Source organism: Chlorocebus sabaeus, chromosome 20, assembly GCF_047675955.1.
Source record: "Chlorocebus sabaeus isolate Y175 chromosome 20, mChlSab1.0.hap1, whole genome shotgun sequence".
Classification (NCBI taxonomy): domain Eukaryota; kingdom Metazoa; phylum Chordata; class Mammalia; order Primates; family Cercopithecidae; genus Chlorocebus; species Chlorocebus sabaeus.
In genome coordinates, this window is record NC_132923.1 from 121,715,138 (window position 1) to 121,731,515 (window position 16,378).

The following is a 16,378-nucleotide window of genomic DNA, read 5'->3' on the forward strand; positions in this document are numbered from 1 at the left end:
TCACAGCTGCATTTTCTGGAGGAGCAGAGAACAGTGTGAGGGACTCAGGGCTGTGCCACCTTCCGGGGCAGCACAAGGCTTTGTCCGGAGGATGGGTCCATGGGGGCATGGCCGGCAGCCCCCAGCCTTCACATGCCAGCCTTATCCCTGTCTAAGGGGTCTGAGCCCCTCAGCATTTCAGGCCATTGTACAAAGGGGTCTTGGAACACACCCTGTCCCCAGTGGGGAAGCCCCCAGCCCAGGGTGACCCTCTGTTCCCCTACTCTCAAGATGATAATGGCCATCTACACCATCCCTCTCCTCGGCTGGGCCACAGCCTCAGAGGGTCAGGTTTTGGGGGAGACTGGTGTGGGGCCTGGATGGGGACATAAGTGCTTGATGAAGGCAGTGGATGGATGGATGGAGGAGTCGATGACTGTTTTCCTTATTGGGACCCAACTCAAGGCCTGCTACTGGAAGCACTCAACCACTATTTCTTGAATGAGAGAGTGAATGTGTGAATAAGTGCATGAATAAATCACTGAATGAGCAAATGAGAGAGTGACTAAATGCATGAATGAATGAGTGACTAAATGCAAGAATGAGTGAATGAATCAGTGAATAAATGAATGAATAAATGTGTGAATGAGTGAATAAATGCTGAATGAGTGAATAAATGCATGAATGAGTGAGTGAATAAACGCATGAATGAGTGAATAAGGGCAGGAACGAGTGAATAAATGAATGAATAAATGCATGAATGAGTGAGGGGGTGGGCGAGTGAGGGGGAGGGGCTGACAGGTGCAGGGACAGCTGTGGAGGTGGCACCCACCTCGTTGATCCAGTCGATGTAGGCGGACACCCGGGTGTAGACTACCGGCTTCTTGCGGGTGTTGCAGCCCTGCGAGGAGCCAAAGCTGACGATGCCAAAGACCTCCCAGGAACCGTTCTCCAGCTGGCAGTTCAGTGGACCACCGGAGTCCCCCTGCACCAGACCGGGAGGGCATCAGCCACCAGGCCCCCGAGAGGCAGGCTTGGGAAGCAGGGCTGCGTTGGGGTGGGGGATGTGGGTTGGTTTCTCAGCCTTAGTTAGTAGACGGTTTTGGCCTCAGCCTGCCCATGGTGAGGGAGGCAGAGGAAGTGTGGTTTGGGGCTGCCTTGGCCTTGTTCTAGGAGGCCCTGGGGTGTCGGACTAGCTCTTGGTTTGCTGTGTGATCTTGGGATGATGTTACGCCGCTCCGTGCCTCAGTTTCCCTAGCTGTTCAGGTCTCCTTGTCTAAGACTCTGTGAGCTACTCAGAGCAGTGAGGATGCTGGCAGCTGTGCCAGAGGCCTGGGAAGGTGGGGAAGGAGGGCGGGAATGGGGAAAGGGTTGTGTGTGTGAAAACAGGACATTCCCTGATTATCTTAGATGTTTTATGGTTCTGGTCTCCCTGGACTGGTGGAGCAAATGGCATGGAGGAGCATGTGTAGAGACTTCAGTGAAGCCTCTTCTGCATCCTTTAAACTCATTTAATCCTAACCCTGTGAAATGGTTACTGTAACTCCATTTTACAGATGGAAAAACTGAGGTCAGAGGTTCAACGGCCTTCCCAAGGTTCCGCAGCTCATAAATGGTGGGACTGGGGCTTGAACTCAGATACTCATGCTCAATGCTCATGCTCTCACCACAGTGCTGAGCGGGGGGTGGTGATGGGCTTACCCTGAGCCTGCTGGGCCCAGCCAGGGCTCGCTCGGTCTCCTCCCAGGGGAAAGGTTTGGTCCATCACACCCCTCTCCTCCCACGTCCTCTTGGCCACTTGAAGTAGGGACAAGGTGCAGAACCTAGTCACTCACATTGCAGGCTGAGATGACGCCGTCGCCCCCAGCACACACCATGGTTTTCCTCACCCTGAAGCCCCACCAGTCAATCCTGGAGCACGTGGCGTGATCCACTACGCGCTGCAGGCCCTGCTGCAGCTCATCAGCGATGGGGCCGTTGGCTGGGGAGAGAGTGAGCAGTGACCAGGGAGGCAGCCGGGCAGCCCAGCCCAGTCCAGTCCCTCCCCAGGCCTTCAGGGAGCAGAGGCCTGGGATGGGACCCAGGGGAGCGCCGGCTGAGACGCTGTGCAGACCACACACCTGCCCTTCATCAAGAGGCAAGCCCAGAGGGCCAGGAGCAGGCTGCCGGCAGAAGGAAGCTGCAGCGGTGAGTTGAATTGTCTTTAAATTAGATTCTGGGGGTTTAGTTGTCAATCATTTCTTGCAGGTCTCTGTCTTTACTGTCACACATTAAAAAGCCTTTCTTACCCCCAAGATTTTCTTTTTTTCTTTCCTTTTTTTTTTTTTTTTTTAATTTTTTGATACAAGGTTTCACTCTTGCTCAGGCTGGAAAGATCACAGCTCACTGCAGCCTCAAATCCCTGGGCTCAAGTGATCCTCTCGCCTCAGCCTCCTGAGTAGTTTGGGACTACAGGTACACACCACCATACACTGCTACTTAAAACATTTTTTTTTGTAGAGACAAGGTCTCACTATGTTGCCCAGGCTGGTCTTGAACTCCTGGCCTCAAGTCGTCTTTCCTCCTCAGCTTCCTAAAATGTTGGGATTACAGGCGTGAGCCGCCACACCTGGCTTCTCCCCCAGGATTTTCTAAATAGTGATCTGCATTTTCTTCAAAGTATCCCACAGTTTCATGATTTGCATTTACCTTTCAATTCCTCTGGGATCTATGTGGGCACATGGTATACCATAGATGTCACCCCCCACCCCTAAATGGTTTATTTTCCTTTATCTACACGACAGTGTGAGCCAAGTGCTGTTCTGAGCACTTGACACATTCTAATTCGTCTAAACCTCACCACATCCCTCAGAGACCCTTGTTAGTGTCTGTCACATGGTATGTGCTTAATAAATATGAGCTGTTATTGCTACAAAGTTTACAAAGACATGAAAATGTGAAGGCAGAAAGGGAAAGTGGTGGCATGCTGCTTCCTTCAGGAAGGCTCTCGGGATTTGCCAGGGACGATACTCACTCCAGAGGCGGCCCCAGCCAGTGACATAGCAGGGGTAGTCGTTGGGGAGCAGGGAGTCCTTCTCTGGCAGGCAGGCCACCTGGATGGTGTCACTCAGCTCCACGTGCTCTGCAAGCTTGATGAGGGCAATGTCGTTGCTAGAATCCAAAGTGGAGAGGGTGAGTGGGCAGGAGGACCCTGGCCCCACAAGTCCAGGTTAAGGGGCTCGGGCTGTGAGTTGGGAGTCAGGCCCAGGGTGCTCAGGGGTCCTGCACAAACTTCCTGACTGCCAGCTGCTTCTTGACCTTCGGGGATGTCGGGAGGAACGATTCACCATCTAACACGATCACCCGCCCTGTTGATGGCGTCTCACATGTCATCACCTTGGGAAAGGGTTAACAGAGGGAGATGGGGGTGGAAGTGTTCGAAACCACTGCTGGCTGTGTGCCCATTGAAACAGAGGCTATAGCAAATTGAGAACTCTAATGCCAAAAGATGGCACTTGCAGATGCCGGTTTTAATATTTTCATGTTTCAGGCATAAAAGCTGGCCGCCCCAGGCAGACCTGGTTTGATTCCTAGTTCTGCCACAAAGTGGGCTGTGTGACCTGAGACACATTTCTTAACCTCTCTGAGCCTCAGTTCTTTGTCCAGGGCTGTTGTGAGGATTACATAACAGATGGCACAGAAAGTGTCTATTGCAATGTGGGCATACAGTAGGCACTCAATAAAGGTAAGCCCTGGCCCAGCCTCTGGAGAGACACTGTGGGGGACCTTCCTTGTGCACCTTCCTGGGAGTCTTGGCCAATGAGGGGGATACGAGGGGTATTTGTCTCCAGTTAGCATTTTGCCATTTTGCGTAAGACAGTCATTCGTTGGCTGTCCAGGGTGAGGATGGGGTGTCAGGTGTGGGATGCGACAGGCTCTGCGGCTCTGTCTTGGGGACCCCTCCTTCCACACTGCCCCCAGCGGCTGTGGGATGGGCAGTTTGTCACTCACAGTACTAGTAAGGAGATCCATTTCTCGTGGACATAGATGGTGTCCACATCCACAATCAGGGATCCTTCCTCATCTTCCACCTCCAGGTTGTGCTTTCCCAGGGCCACACGGTAGATCCGGTTGTTGCTGGGCAGAGGAAGGGGACCAGGTCAGGGTGGCCCCTGGTCCTGCCAGCCAGAGGGATAGAGAGGGAGCTTGGGGCTTTAGTGGGACTCATTTGAGGGGAAGAGAATGTCCCCATTGTCCTTTCCCAGGGTGACGGGGAAGGGCCTAGGACTTGGGGTCAAGGGACTTGGGTTCATGTTGTGAGCTTGCTGCTCCTGGCTGTTAGCCTCGTGCCTCAGTTCCCTCATCTGTAAGGGGGAGGCAATACTGGAACATACTCCCAGGGCAGCTGTGAGAATAAACTCATCCAAGCTTCCACCGCTCTTGCCTGCACAGTTGCAGCATCCACCTAACTGCCCCTCACTTGTACGCTGGCCTACTCCTGTCTATTCCGAACCCAGCAGTGTGGGTTTAAAAATATCTCAGGCCAGATGCAATGGCTCACGCCTGTAATCCCAGCACTTTGGGAAGCTGAGACCTGAGGATTGCTTGAGGCCAGGAGTTTGAGACCAGCCTGGGCCACATGGCAAATCCCCATCTCTACAAAAAATTGAAAACTTGTGGTGAGGTTTGGGCTTCTAAGTTAAAAAACAAACAACAAAACCAAGAAGAAAAATTAGCTGGGAATGCGTGGTGGTGTGTGCTTATAGACCCAGGAGGGGTCTTATATATTCAGGAGGCTGAGGTGGGAGGATTGCTTGAGCTCAGGAGGTCCAGGCTACAGTGAGCCATGATGGTGCCACTAAATGAGACTCTGTCTCTACCAAAAAAAAAAAATTATATATGAAATATATGGCAATATATATTTTTAATAAACTATATTAAAAATATTTTATGGAATATATAAAAATATGTCACAACTCTCCTTTGCTCAGAAACCCTTCCAAGAGCTCCCTCTTACTCAGGGTCCAAGCCAAGGTCCTGACAGCGACCTGCACTTATTTCCTGTCTAGCTCCCCTCCTCCCACTCTGCTCTAGCTCACGCTGCCCCTGCCACACCGGCTTCCTCGTTACTTCTCAACCATACCGACAGGTCTCTTCTCCAAGCCTCTGCGTGGCTGTTCCCTCCACCTGGAACACCCCTCCCCTAGACCCATGATTTCCTCCCTCACTTCCTCCTGGCCTTTGCCCAGATAACCCCTTTTAGCTCTCTGAAATGTCTCAAATATTTGCCAAATATCCCCCTTTCAGCTCTTCCCCTGGCCATTCCTTTAAAAATAGAACCCCTCATTCTGGTTTTCCTTTTCTGACCTTATTTTTAGTTTTTATTTTTTTTTGAGATGGAGTCTTGCTCTGTTGCCCAGGCTGGATACGTGGGCGCCATCTCGGCTCACTGCAACCTCCACCTCCTGGGATCAAGCAATTCTCCTCCCTCAGCCTCCCAAGTAGCTGGGATTACAGGTACCTGCCACCACACATGGCTAATTTTTGTATTTTAAGTAGAGATGGGATTTTACTATCTTGGCCAGTCTGGTCTTGAACTCCTGCCACCTACCTCGGCCTCCCAGAGTGCTATGATTACAGGTGTGAGCCACTGCACCTGGCCAATACCTTCTTCTTCTTATTATTTTTTAAAATCACCCGAGATGTAATATCTTGTTTAACTGTCTGCCGCTCTGCCTGCCACAAGAATATAAGCTTCCCGAGAGCACAGACTTCGTCTTCACTGCTGGTTCCTGGCACATAATAGATGCACGATAAATACTTGACTGAATAAATGAGCTACTGGGTATGAGTAGCTTCTGGAGCCCAGCGCCTGGAGTGTGGAGAAGCTGCTCAGTAAAAGCAGAGTATCAGGCTCCCGCCCCCGGGTGATGGCCAGGTCTCAGGGTACCATCCCTGCACACCTGATGCAGTGGGCAGCAGTGAGGACGAAGTTGCTGGCGATCAAGGTCCCGCCGCAGGTGTGCCACCACGTGTTGTTCTTGAGGTACTGGAGGGAGATCTGCAGGAGGGTGGGGAGGGCTGTGTGTCAACCCGCGGGTCCCTGGGACCCTCACCCCACCAGCCTCTCTATCTCTACCTCCCAGCCCCACACAGGCTTACCTGCCAGGGCCAGCTGTGGGGCTGGGCAGTCTCTCCTCCCACCACACGGGCGGATAGGCTGGGCGGGAAGCTGGGCACCCCGCAGCTGGAGGCTGGGGAGACAGGAGGCCAGGAGAGCCGGTGAGTGGGGCTGGCCGCCCACGGGGAAACAAGTGGGAGGGTGGGCAGGTGGAAGGCGCACAGATTTGGGGCTGGGCAGACATGGGGTTGATATTTTACTATGTGATGGGGGAAAACCACCCAGGTCTCTAGGCCTTGTTTTCCCTTTCTGTGAAATGTGAAGAATCCCACTAACCCGGTGAGTTTATCCTGAGAACTGAATTAGACAACACATAGAAAAGAAAGCGTTTGGCTGGGCGCGGTGGTTCACACCTGTAATCCCAGCACTTTGGGAGGCCGAGGCAGGCGGATCCCTTGAGGTCAGGAGTTTGAGACCAGTGTGGCTAACATGGTGAAACCCTGTCTCTACTAAAAATACAAAAATTAGCCAGGTGTGGTGGCACATGCCTGTAACCCCAGCCACTCAGGAGGCTGAGGCAGGAGAATCGCTTGAGCCCGGGAGACAGAGGTTGCAGCGTGCTGAGATCGTGCAGCGCACTCCAGCCTGGGTGACAAGAGCAAAACTCCATCTCAAAAAAAAAAAAAAAAAATGTGGCTGGCATATGTGCGAGTGCCTGGTACACCTGTGTTCCTCTGTCCCTTTTTAGGCCCCTGTATCATGGTGTGTGTGTGAGAGAACACAAAGTCCACTGCTATAGCTGGGAAGCTGTGTGGAATGGTCAAGAACACGTACTGTTCAGCGAGACAGACGTGGACTTAAATTCTGCCTCTTCCACTAACCTGCCATGTGATGTCAGGCAAGATACTAAGTCGCACTGAACCTCGATGTCCTCATCTGTAAAATGGGGCTATTAATAGACCCTACCTCTTTTTCTTTTTCTTTTCTTTTCTTTTCTTTTTTGAGATGGAGTTTTGCTCTTGTTGCCCAGGCTGGAGTTTGATGGCACGATGTCGGCTTACTGCAACCTCCTCCTCCTGGGTTCAAGTGATTCTCCTGCCTCAGCCTCCTGAGTAGCTGGGATTACAGGCGCCCGCCACCACGCCTGGCTAATTTTTGTATTTTTTGTATTTGTAGTAGAGGTGGGGTTTCACTATGTTGGCCACGCTGATCTCGAACTTCTGATCTCAAGTGATCCACCCACCTCGGCCTCCCAAAGTGCTGGGATTACAGGCGTGAGCCACCGTACCTGGCAATAGACACTACCTCTTAAGGTTGTTTTGAGGATCAAATTGGCTCCTACATGTAAGGGTCCCAGCACAGCCCCTGGCACATAGTAAACACACAGAAAACAGGAGCTGCTATTATTACTGTTGTTGTTGTTGTTAGCTGGAAGGACTCTTCATTAAGTGCTCTCCTTTGCGAAAAAAGCCAGTGAGATTTAGAGAGGTGAAATGACTTTTCCAGGTCCTGCAGAGAAGAAGTGGCATTTAAGCCAAGTCCCTGGGCTCCTAATCTGGGAAAATGCCACCAAAATGATGGAATGGAGAATCCCCAAGGGAGAGAGGGTGCCAGGAAAGGCAGGTTCCGATGGTCCCTGGGGTGAACCCAGGATGAGGCATCTCGTGTCCCTGCCCCTTGTGCGCAGCTTTCCACACCTCGTTTCTAACTGGGGACACGTCAGATCATCTTCCCTGTTCTGCAGATGTGGAAACAGAGTTGCTAGGCAGGCTGTGGCTTGCCTGACACACAGCTGGTTGGTAACATCCGAACCCACAGGAGACCCCAAAGTGTCTTACCTGGGGAGCAGAGGCCCCCCACCCCCATCCTGTCCTTGCCCTGGAGGCCAGCCCGAGCTCACAGCCTGCAGGCTACAGCCCCACCCCACCGCTTACCACAGGCCAAGAGCGCAGTGAGGACAGTGATGCCCAACATGGTTGGATGCTCAGGACTGGCTGACCCTCAGGATAGGCTGGGCACACTTATAGGCAAGAGCAGGTGAGTCACCTGGTCAAGGCCAAACCGCCCCTTGGAGGGAAACCTGCTCTGATAAGGCCCTTTCCCCGACCTTGGGTGGTTACTGTTTAATTTGGGCGGGAGATGGAGCTTTTTTAGAAGTGTGGATTTTCCAAATATCCTGAAACAGAAAATTCTGAGTTGCAGTGCTTTTTGGCATCCCCCCCCCAACTCTGCTTGACGTGTGTGTTTGTTCTCTCTCCCTACCTTATACTATTTATTTATTTATTTATTTATTTATTTATTTATTTGGAGACGGAGTCTTGCTCTGTCACCCAGGCTGAAGTGCAGTGGTGCAGTCTCAGCTCACTATAACCTCCACCTCCCGGGCTCAAGCGATTCTTGTGCTTTAGTCCCCGTGTAGCTGGGACTACAGGCACCTGCCACCACGCAGGGCTAATTTTTTTGTATTTTATTTATTCATTTATTTTTAGAACGGGGTCTTGCTCTGTCACCCAGGCTGGAATCTCGGCTCACTACAACCTCCGCCTTGCGAGTTCAAGTGATTCTTCTGTCTCAGCCTCCCAAGTAGTTGGGACTACAGATGTGTGCCACCTTTGTTTTTTTTTTTAGTAGAGACAGGGTTTCACCATGGTGCCTAGAGTGGTCTCGAACTCCTGAGCTTAGGCAATCTGCCTACCTCAGCCTCCCAAAGTGCTAGGATTACAGGTGTGATTATAGGCCGCTACCTTTTTTAGTTATTTATTGGGCACCTACTGTGTGTTTAGGCATTGCGCTCAATTCTTCTTGCATTATCTCACTTAATTCTTCCAACAACATGAATAGACACGATTATCTGCTCTGAGATGAGATGAGAAAGGAGCAGGCACAGTGGCGCTGCCTTTACTCCCAGCTACTCCTGAGGCTAAGGCAGAAGGATCGCTTGAGCCCAGGAGTTCGAGGCTACAGTGAGCCATGATCGTGCCACACTGCATTCCAGAGCGGGTGACAGAACAAGACCTTGTCTCTAAAAAAATAAAATAAAAGTGAGGAAGCTGAGACCCAGTGGGTAAGTGACCATCTAGGGTCACGTGGCTGGGTGGCAGCAGAGCCAGACTTTGAAGGTGGAGCTTCTAACACCAGCCTGGGGCTTCAAGCTGTGGAGACACACTGCTCCTTCTCTGCCTTTCTAGTGCCATTAGATCGCTTCCTGGCTCTCTTTCTGTCTCATCTTTCCAATTGCCTGGGCTTGGTGCGCTCCTGCACCTGCCTCCAGGGCTGTGGTTGGAGGCAGAGGCTCAGCAGGCTCTGGAAGGTGCTTAGTTGGCCAGATTCCTTCCTGGAGTCAGCTTAGTTGTAGGTCCTCAGTTTCCCCATCTCTAAAATGGGCAGATAGGACCAGATGGCCTTTCAGTCTTCTTTCAGTCCTACGATTCTGTGACTTGATTGTCAAGGTCAGTGGCAGTTCTGAGAGCCCAAAACACTGAGTGACAGAAGTTCCATCACAGCCTCCGGCGTTCGGGGTTGGCCATCCCTTGGAACATGTGGTTTGATCCATTTGCCCCAAGGCCTGGCCTCAGCCTGGTTGGTTAGATTCTGTGTTCCTTTTCCCCTCTACTCATACCGAGCTCCCCTTGAAGGTCATTTTCTGAGCTGGGCCTACTGGCCACCTTAGGAATTATTTCCTGAGAGAAAATTTCAGAGCACTAGGCACCCCACCATTCATAACGGTGATCTGGGGGTGAAGGAGGATTCTAACTTACACTTTACACTTTTTTTCTTTTCTTTTTTTTTTTTTTTTTTTTTGAGAGTCTCGCTCTGTGGCCCAGGCTGGAGTGCAGTGGCGCGATCTCAGCTCACTGCAACCTCCACCCCTGGGTTCAAGCAATTCTCCTTCCTCAGCCTCCCGAGCAACTGGGATTATAGATGCCACCACCATGCCTGGCTAATTTTTGTATTTTTAGTAGAGACCAGATTTTACCATGTTGGCCAGACTGTTTCTTTTCTTTTTTTTTTGGAGATGGAGTCTCCCTCTGTCGCCCAGACTGGAATGCAGTGGTGCGATCTTGGCTCACTGCAACCTCTGCCTCCCAGGTTTAAACAATTCTCCTGCCTCAGTCTCCTGAGTAGCTGGGACCAGTGCCACTAACCTTGCTAATTTTTGTTCCTTTTGTAGAGACAGGATTTCATTATGTTGGCCAGGCTGGTCTGGAACTCCTGACCTCAAGTGATCCACTCACCTCGGCCTCCCAAAGTGCTGGGATTACAGGCATGAGCCACCGTGCCTGGCCTCTAACTTACACATTTTTACGCAGCTTAAATTCTTTTTTAAAACAAACATATGTTACTTTGGTAATATAAAAATCAATAGGTTTAATGTTTTAAGAAAGATACACAGACAAGGAGTGGGAATGTGCACTGGGGGCTCTGTTCACTGCAGTGACCTCAGTCCTGGGGTGTCTGGGGATTTCAGGCTGTAGGGAATTTTCTGTTTCATTTTGGAGGTTGGTCGTGCATGATACAGGTTTATCAGTGGCTATTTACTGCCCAGGCTGCTTCAGACCCAGGGCTTTTGGTTGCCAAGCCTTGCAAAGGGTCATTCTAGCGTGGAGACTGGGAACATAAGCAGAGACATGGCTTGAGCTAGGTGACAGGTCTTGGAAATCAGCAGGGTGTGAAGGCGGGAGGCAAGACACCTGGTTTCCATCTCAGTCAGTTTCAGAATGGATGACCCAGACCCTGAGCAACCTCTTTGAGCCTCAGTTTCTCTCATGTCCCTTGATTAATCTGAGAAAATGAATTAACTGGGCTTCTCCTCATAGGAGCTCATTAATTTATACTCAGAGATACAGCAACTTCTTAGCATGCATCTCAGCCATGTATACATGCCCATGGATTCACAAGTATACACAGACAGGTGACACACACATGCACACACACATATGCGCACACACATGCACACACATGCATGCAAACACATGCACACACATGCACACACACATATGCACACACACGTGCGCGCACACACATGCACATACACGTTCCTCCATGTCCACAAATATGCACATGCCAATGACATAATACATATAAAACATTCGGTTATGTGTAGAGCCAAGTACAGCCATGGGCCACGCATTCAAACATGTACACAAACATGGAAATGGCCAAATGGATTGATGATGAGGTGCCAGGTGAAGAGAGTTACTGTTAGCTTTCTGAAGGTTCACAGAGGAACTGACCTTTTTTGGAGGGAGGTTGCTGACTGCTCAGCTATAGGGAAACTTGCTTGTTTTGAGACATCTACAGGGAGGGGTCTTTTATGTAAGGCGGCACCAAACAATTGTCCCTGGAAAGAACTGAGGCTGCCCTTAATCTGTTTCAGATGCTGAAGACGGGATCGTAAGTGCTTTGCTTAGGGTTGAACCAAACTCAGCACTATTGCTTCATAGCTCTCTGGCCTTATACTTGTGACTCAACCTCTCTGTGCTTCCTCGTTTGTAAAGTGAGAGTGAAAACAGTACCTCCAGCTGGGCGTGGTGGCTGACGCCTGTAATCCCAGCACTTTGGGAGGCTGAGGCAGGCAGATCACTTGAGGTCAGGAGTTCAAGACCAGCCTGGCCAACATGGTGAAACCCTGTCTGTACAAAAATACAGAAATCAGCCGGGCGTGATGGTGGGTGCCTGTAATCCCAGCTACTCGAGAGGCTGAGGCAGGAGAATTGCCTGAACCTGGGAGGCGGAGGTTGCGGTGAGCCGAGGTCACACCACTGCACTCTAGCCTGGGCGACAGAGCGAGACTCTGTCTCAAAAAAAAAGAAAGAAAGAAAGAAAGAAAATGGTACCTCCCTCCTAGGGCTGTTGGAAGAAGTGCCTGGCACATGGTAAGGACTGTCTAAATGTTTGCTGTTACTATTATTATTGTTATCTGGTTCTTATGAGAAAGTTTGAGACTCGACTTGGTCACTCAGTACTTTTGCCTTCATGGGTCCCTTTCTCGATTAAAAAAATATTAAAAACTGGCTGGGCATGCTGGCTCGTGCCTGTAATCCCAGCTACTCAGGAGGCTGAGGTGAGAGAATCTCTTGAGGCCAAGAGTTCAAGACCAGCCTGGGCAACATGGTGAGACCCTTGTCTCTAAAAGAATTTTAAAAATTAGCTGGATGTGGTGGCACAGGCCTGTAGTCCCAGCTACTCTAGAGGCTGAGGCAGGAGGACTGCTGGAGGCCAGGAATTTGAGGCTGCAGTAAGCTATGATCGTGCTACTGCATTCTAGCCTAGCTGACATAGGGAGATCCCCAGCTCCAAAAAATAAAACATAACAAAATGAAAAATTATGTTTCCTTCAAAAAATAATAAAAATTATGTTTTATTGTATAGCTATAAAATGAAATCCAGTTTGGATCCTTTTCATTTTTTTCCTACTGATTTTAAAGAAATCAAAATATTTTTGTGGGCCCCTAAAGCTATTATGGGCTCCAGGCCCTGTGGCCCCTCCTTGTGTGAGGTTCTAGATGACCCAAGGGCTGAGAGTTTGGGGAATGGTCTATGGATCCCCCTGAGCACCTTCTCTGGGCCCTGGAGGTGCCTTCAGCTGTGTCCCAGGGCAGTCAGGAGAAACTTGCTCTTCCTGAAAAAGGTGGACAGGTGTAGAAGCTGCCTCTGGGCACATGCGTGGCTGGTGCCAGCCCCTCCTGATCCCAGGCCTGGTTCAGGGAGCAGCCAGTCAGGCGACACCATGATCACAGTGGCTCAAACTGCCTAAGTTACGGTGGTGACGCTGGGTTGGCTGACCTGATTTTCTGGCCTTGATCACCGAGACTGAAGAAGTACCCCAGGGGGCCTATGGACATCTGCAGACGGAAGCCCTGGGAGGGCGGATTTTCTGTGACGGGAGGGGTCAGGGCTTGAAGTTGGATTAACTTGCATATTTATTTATTTATTGAGGCAGAGTCTTACTCTGTCGCCTAGGCTGGAGTGCAATGGCACAATCTCAGCTCACTGCAACCTCTGCTTCCTGAGTTCAAGCAATTCTTGTGCCTCAGCCTCCTGAGTAGCTGGGGGTACAGGCACGAGCCACCACGCCTGGCTACTTTTTATATTTTTAGTAGAGATAGGATTTCACCATGTTGACCAGGCTGGTCTCCAACTCCTGACCTCAAGTGATCCATCCCCCTTGGTCTCCCAATGTGCTGGGATTATAGGCGTGAGCCACCATGCCTGGAATAATTCACATATTTAAAGAAGTGACTGTTTTGTTTGCTGGGGCTGTGAGTCACTGACATACCGTATACCCAGAAAACATCATTCATTCACTCATTCATTCTTCCCACATTCACTGAGCAACTACTGTGTGCAGGCCCCATGATAGGATTGGGTACATAGAGATAATAAGACCCGTTCAGCCGTGGGGAGCTTCCTGCTGGACAGGGTGAGTGGTCTTTGGAGATAGTCTCCCTTGGAGAGATGGGCCAGGGCGTGGAGTTCTGGGTGAGAAGAGACTGGTTCTGGTGGGGGTCTGATGGGGGCAGGCGGGGAAAGGATTCCTTCTGTACGGAATCCATGTCCAGAATGAATCTGAGGCCTCGAGGCTGAGAGAATGCCAGGATCCACCCCCGTCCCACTGCTGAACCCTGGGATTTTCAGGGCCTGGAGTGGGGTCTCCCAGGACCCAGGACTTCAAAGTCCTTGAGCCACTTGGGGCCAGACTGTGCTGGAAAAATAACCAGGGCCGACTTGGCAGAGGCAGCTGGAAAGGGCTGGGGGACGTGGTCAGGTGGTGCCCTAGGGCCTCAGAAGGAGCAATGCCAAGGTGGGGGTGGGGCGGGTAAGAGCCTGAGAAAAGAGGCAGGTGTCACTGACGGGGCTGGGATTTTGTGGCCGCTGGGACAGGACTCTCGGGCGGCAGCTGTTACATCTTGGGTGAGGCCCACTAAGGGGCCAGCTGAGGGGCTGGCAGCGCTTCTCCTCCAAACCAGATGGAAGCACTGGGGGTTAGAGAGAGACGTGGGGCCAGTGAGGGGTTGGCGTTCATCGAGGGGTTAACAGTTCCGAGAGAGAGGCTGGGGGTTCCATGGGGATTTGGAGCTGGGGCTCAATGCAGGGAAGCTTAATGAGAGGAGGGAACCTGGGAGGTTTTTTTTTTTTTTTTTTTTTAAAGTGATAGGGTCTTGCTCTGTCTCTCAGGCTGGAGTGCAGTGGCGCGATCATAGCTCACTGCAGCCTTGAACTTCTGGGCTTAAGTGATCCTCCTCCTGAGCCTCCTGCGTAGCTGCCCAGCTAGTTGTTTTAAATTTTTTTTCTAGAGATGAGGTCTCGCTATGTTGCCCAGGCTAGTCTTGAATTACTGGACTCAAGTGATCCTTCTACCTCAGCCTCCAAAAGTGCTGGGATTACGGGCATGAGACACTGTACCCAGCCCTGGGGGGGTTTAAGGAGTCCTCTCTCTTGGTGCTGGGATCACTCCAGGTCCCTTTCCGCCTCAACTTCCTTTCACTGCCAGGGCTGGGAGTTGGGGTCTTGTGCAGGCCAAGGCTGGGAGCTCCTGACAGGTGGAGACCCTTGGTGGAGGTCCCTGGCATGGGACAGCTGGCCCTGGTCTCTCACGGTCCAAAGACTCGAGGCCCATGGCCATAACCGTTAGGTGCTTCCTTTTCAGTATGATTTGTTATCATATTTTGTAGAGATCAGGTCTCACTGTGTTGCCCAGACTGGTCTGGAATTCCTGGCTTCAAGTGATCCTTCCACCTCGACCTCCCAAAGTGCTGGGATTACAAGTGTGAGCCACCGTGCATTCTTTCAGCGTCCCTGTCCCTTGTTCCTGAAGCCCTTTCCAGCAGGATGTCAGGGATACAGATGTTCCTCCCTTGGGGAAGGCGTTTTGAAAGGCAGTGTGGAACTGAAAGTCCCAAGTTGGTGGTGGTGTACAGTCTCACACCCTGGCTAGCACGTGGGGAGGACACTGCCTTTCCCAGGCATCCCGGCTGCTGTAGTACCACCCCTGGCCACCTGGGGGCAACAATGCCCAGCCTAATCCGAACTCCAGCTCCCACACCCTCCTGGGAAGACCCCAGACCCTTGCCCATACTCGCATGGAATAGATGGGGAGACTGAGACCCAGTGGGGACCTGATGTGTCTAAAGCCTCACACAGAGAGCTGCTGGTGTCCACCCCATCACCCCTGGGTTTTTCCAGCCTGTGGAAGACTTTGGGTGTCTCCCTGGCAGGGGTGCTTGGGGGTCTCTGGGGTGCACAAGCCATAATTCCCAGGGCCTTAATGCCACTGCTGGCCACCATGTGGCCTTGTGGAGAGGGGCAGCCCCTCCTCTCTGCTCACCTGGCAGGTTTGCGAGCCCTGATCTCCACAGCCATGTGCCACCATGCCCGGCTAATTTTTGTATTTTTGGTGGAGATGGAGTTCCACCATGTTGGCCAGGCTGGTCTTGAACTCCTGACCTCAGGTGATCCACCCGCCTTGGCCTCCCAAAGAGCTGGGATTACAGGCGTGAGCCACAGCGCCCAGCCGCCTCCCTGTTCTTATCTACAGAAGAGGAGTAAAAATATCACCCCTTGCATGAGCTGGTTGCAAGGATTCAAATGAGTTAATAGACACAAAGCGCCTAGACTGGTGCCTGGTGACAGCGTCTGCGCATCCAACACCAACCTCCTCCACGGGGGCGGGTCCCCTCTCCTCCCAGGCTCTGACACCACTGTCCCCACACCCAGTGACCTTGTCATTTCCCTGCCCACTCACCATCAAGAACCATACACACATAAGAATATAGAATTTTATCTTCTTTTAGTTAAAAAAAATAATTGTACCATAGAATGAACAAGTAGCCCCCCCTTTTTTTTGCAGGGGCGGGGAAGGGAAGGTGAGAAGGGCGGGAAAAAAAAAGCAAAAAGCCCAAAGAAAAAAACATTTTATATTCATCTGTATAAACATATCCACTAAGGCAAACGCAATCCGGGGCTGAGACTGCTGCGCTGGGCTCAGTGCCTCCTAATTTCCGCAGATTCTAAGGCCAAAAAATAAAACCTCTGCATTTCCGCGTAGCTTCGAGGACTCCTGGGACATTTTACTAAAATAAAGAGTTATTGGGTTTAAAAAGCAGGGACGCCGTTATGACACACACTGAAAGTTGCATAACTGTGGCCTAGAGGGCCACTGACTTGTTTGGACTGAGTGATGGTCACAGTTTCACGACCCAGCAACAGACACCACACACAGGCATACGTATGTCAGCAAGCACGTGGGAAGCTGTGGCCGAACTGGGCCGGGCATGACAGGCAGGTCGCTGGTGACAA

General features: G+C 51.3%; 1 protein-coding gene across 1 annotated transcript; it reads right to left on the minus strand.

The window, feature by feature from the left end:
- LOC103247266 (chymotrypsin-C) lies at window positions 1-8,053 on the minus strand. Its single transcript, XM_073008028.1, has 8 exons — window positions 8,014-8,053; window positions 6,121-6,212; window positions 5,922-6,019; window positions 3,970-4,095; window positions 2,993-3,129; window positions 1,815-1,960; window positions 779-964; window positions 1-15 (listed from the first exon to the last, which is right to left on the minus strand). The coding sequence occupies exons 1-8, from the start codon at window positions 8,051-8,053 to the stop codon at window positions 1-3; spliced, it is 840 nt and encodes a 279-aa protein (XP_072864129.1).
- Window positions 8,054-16,378: the final 8,325 nt, after the last annotated feature.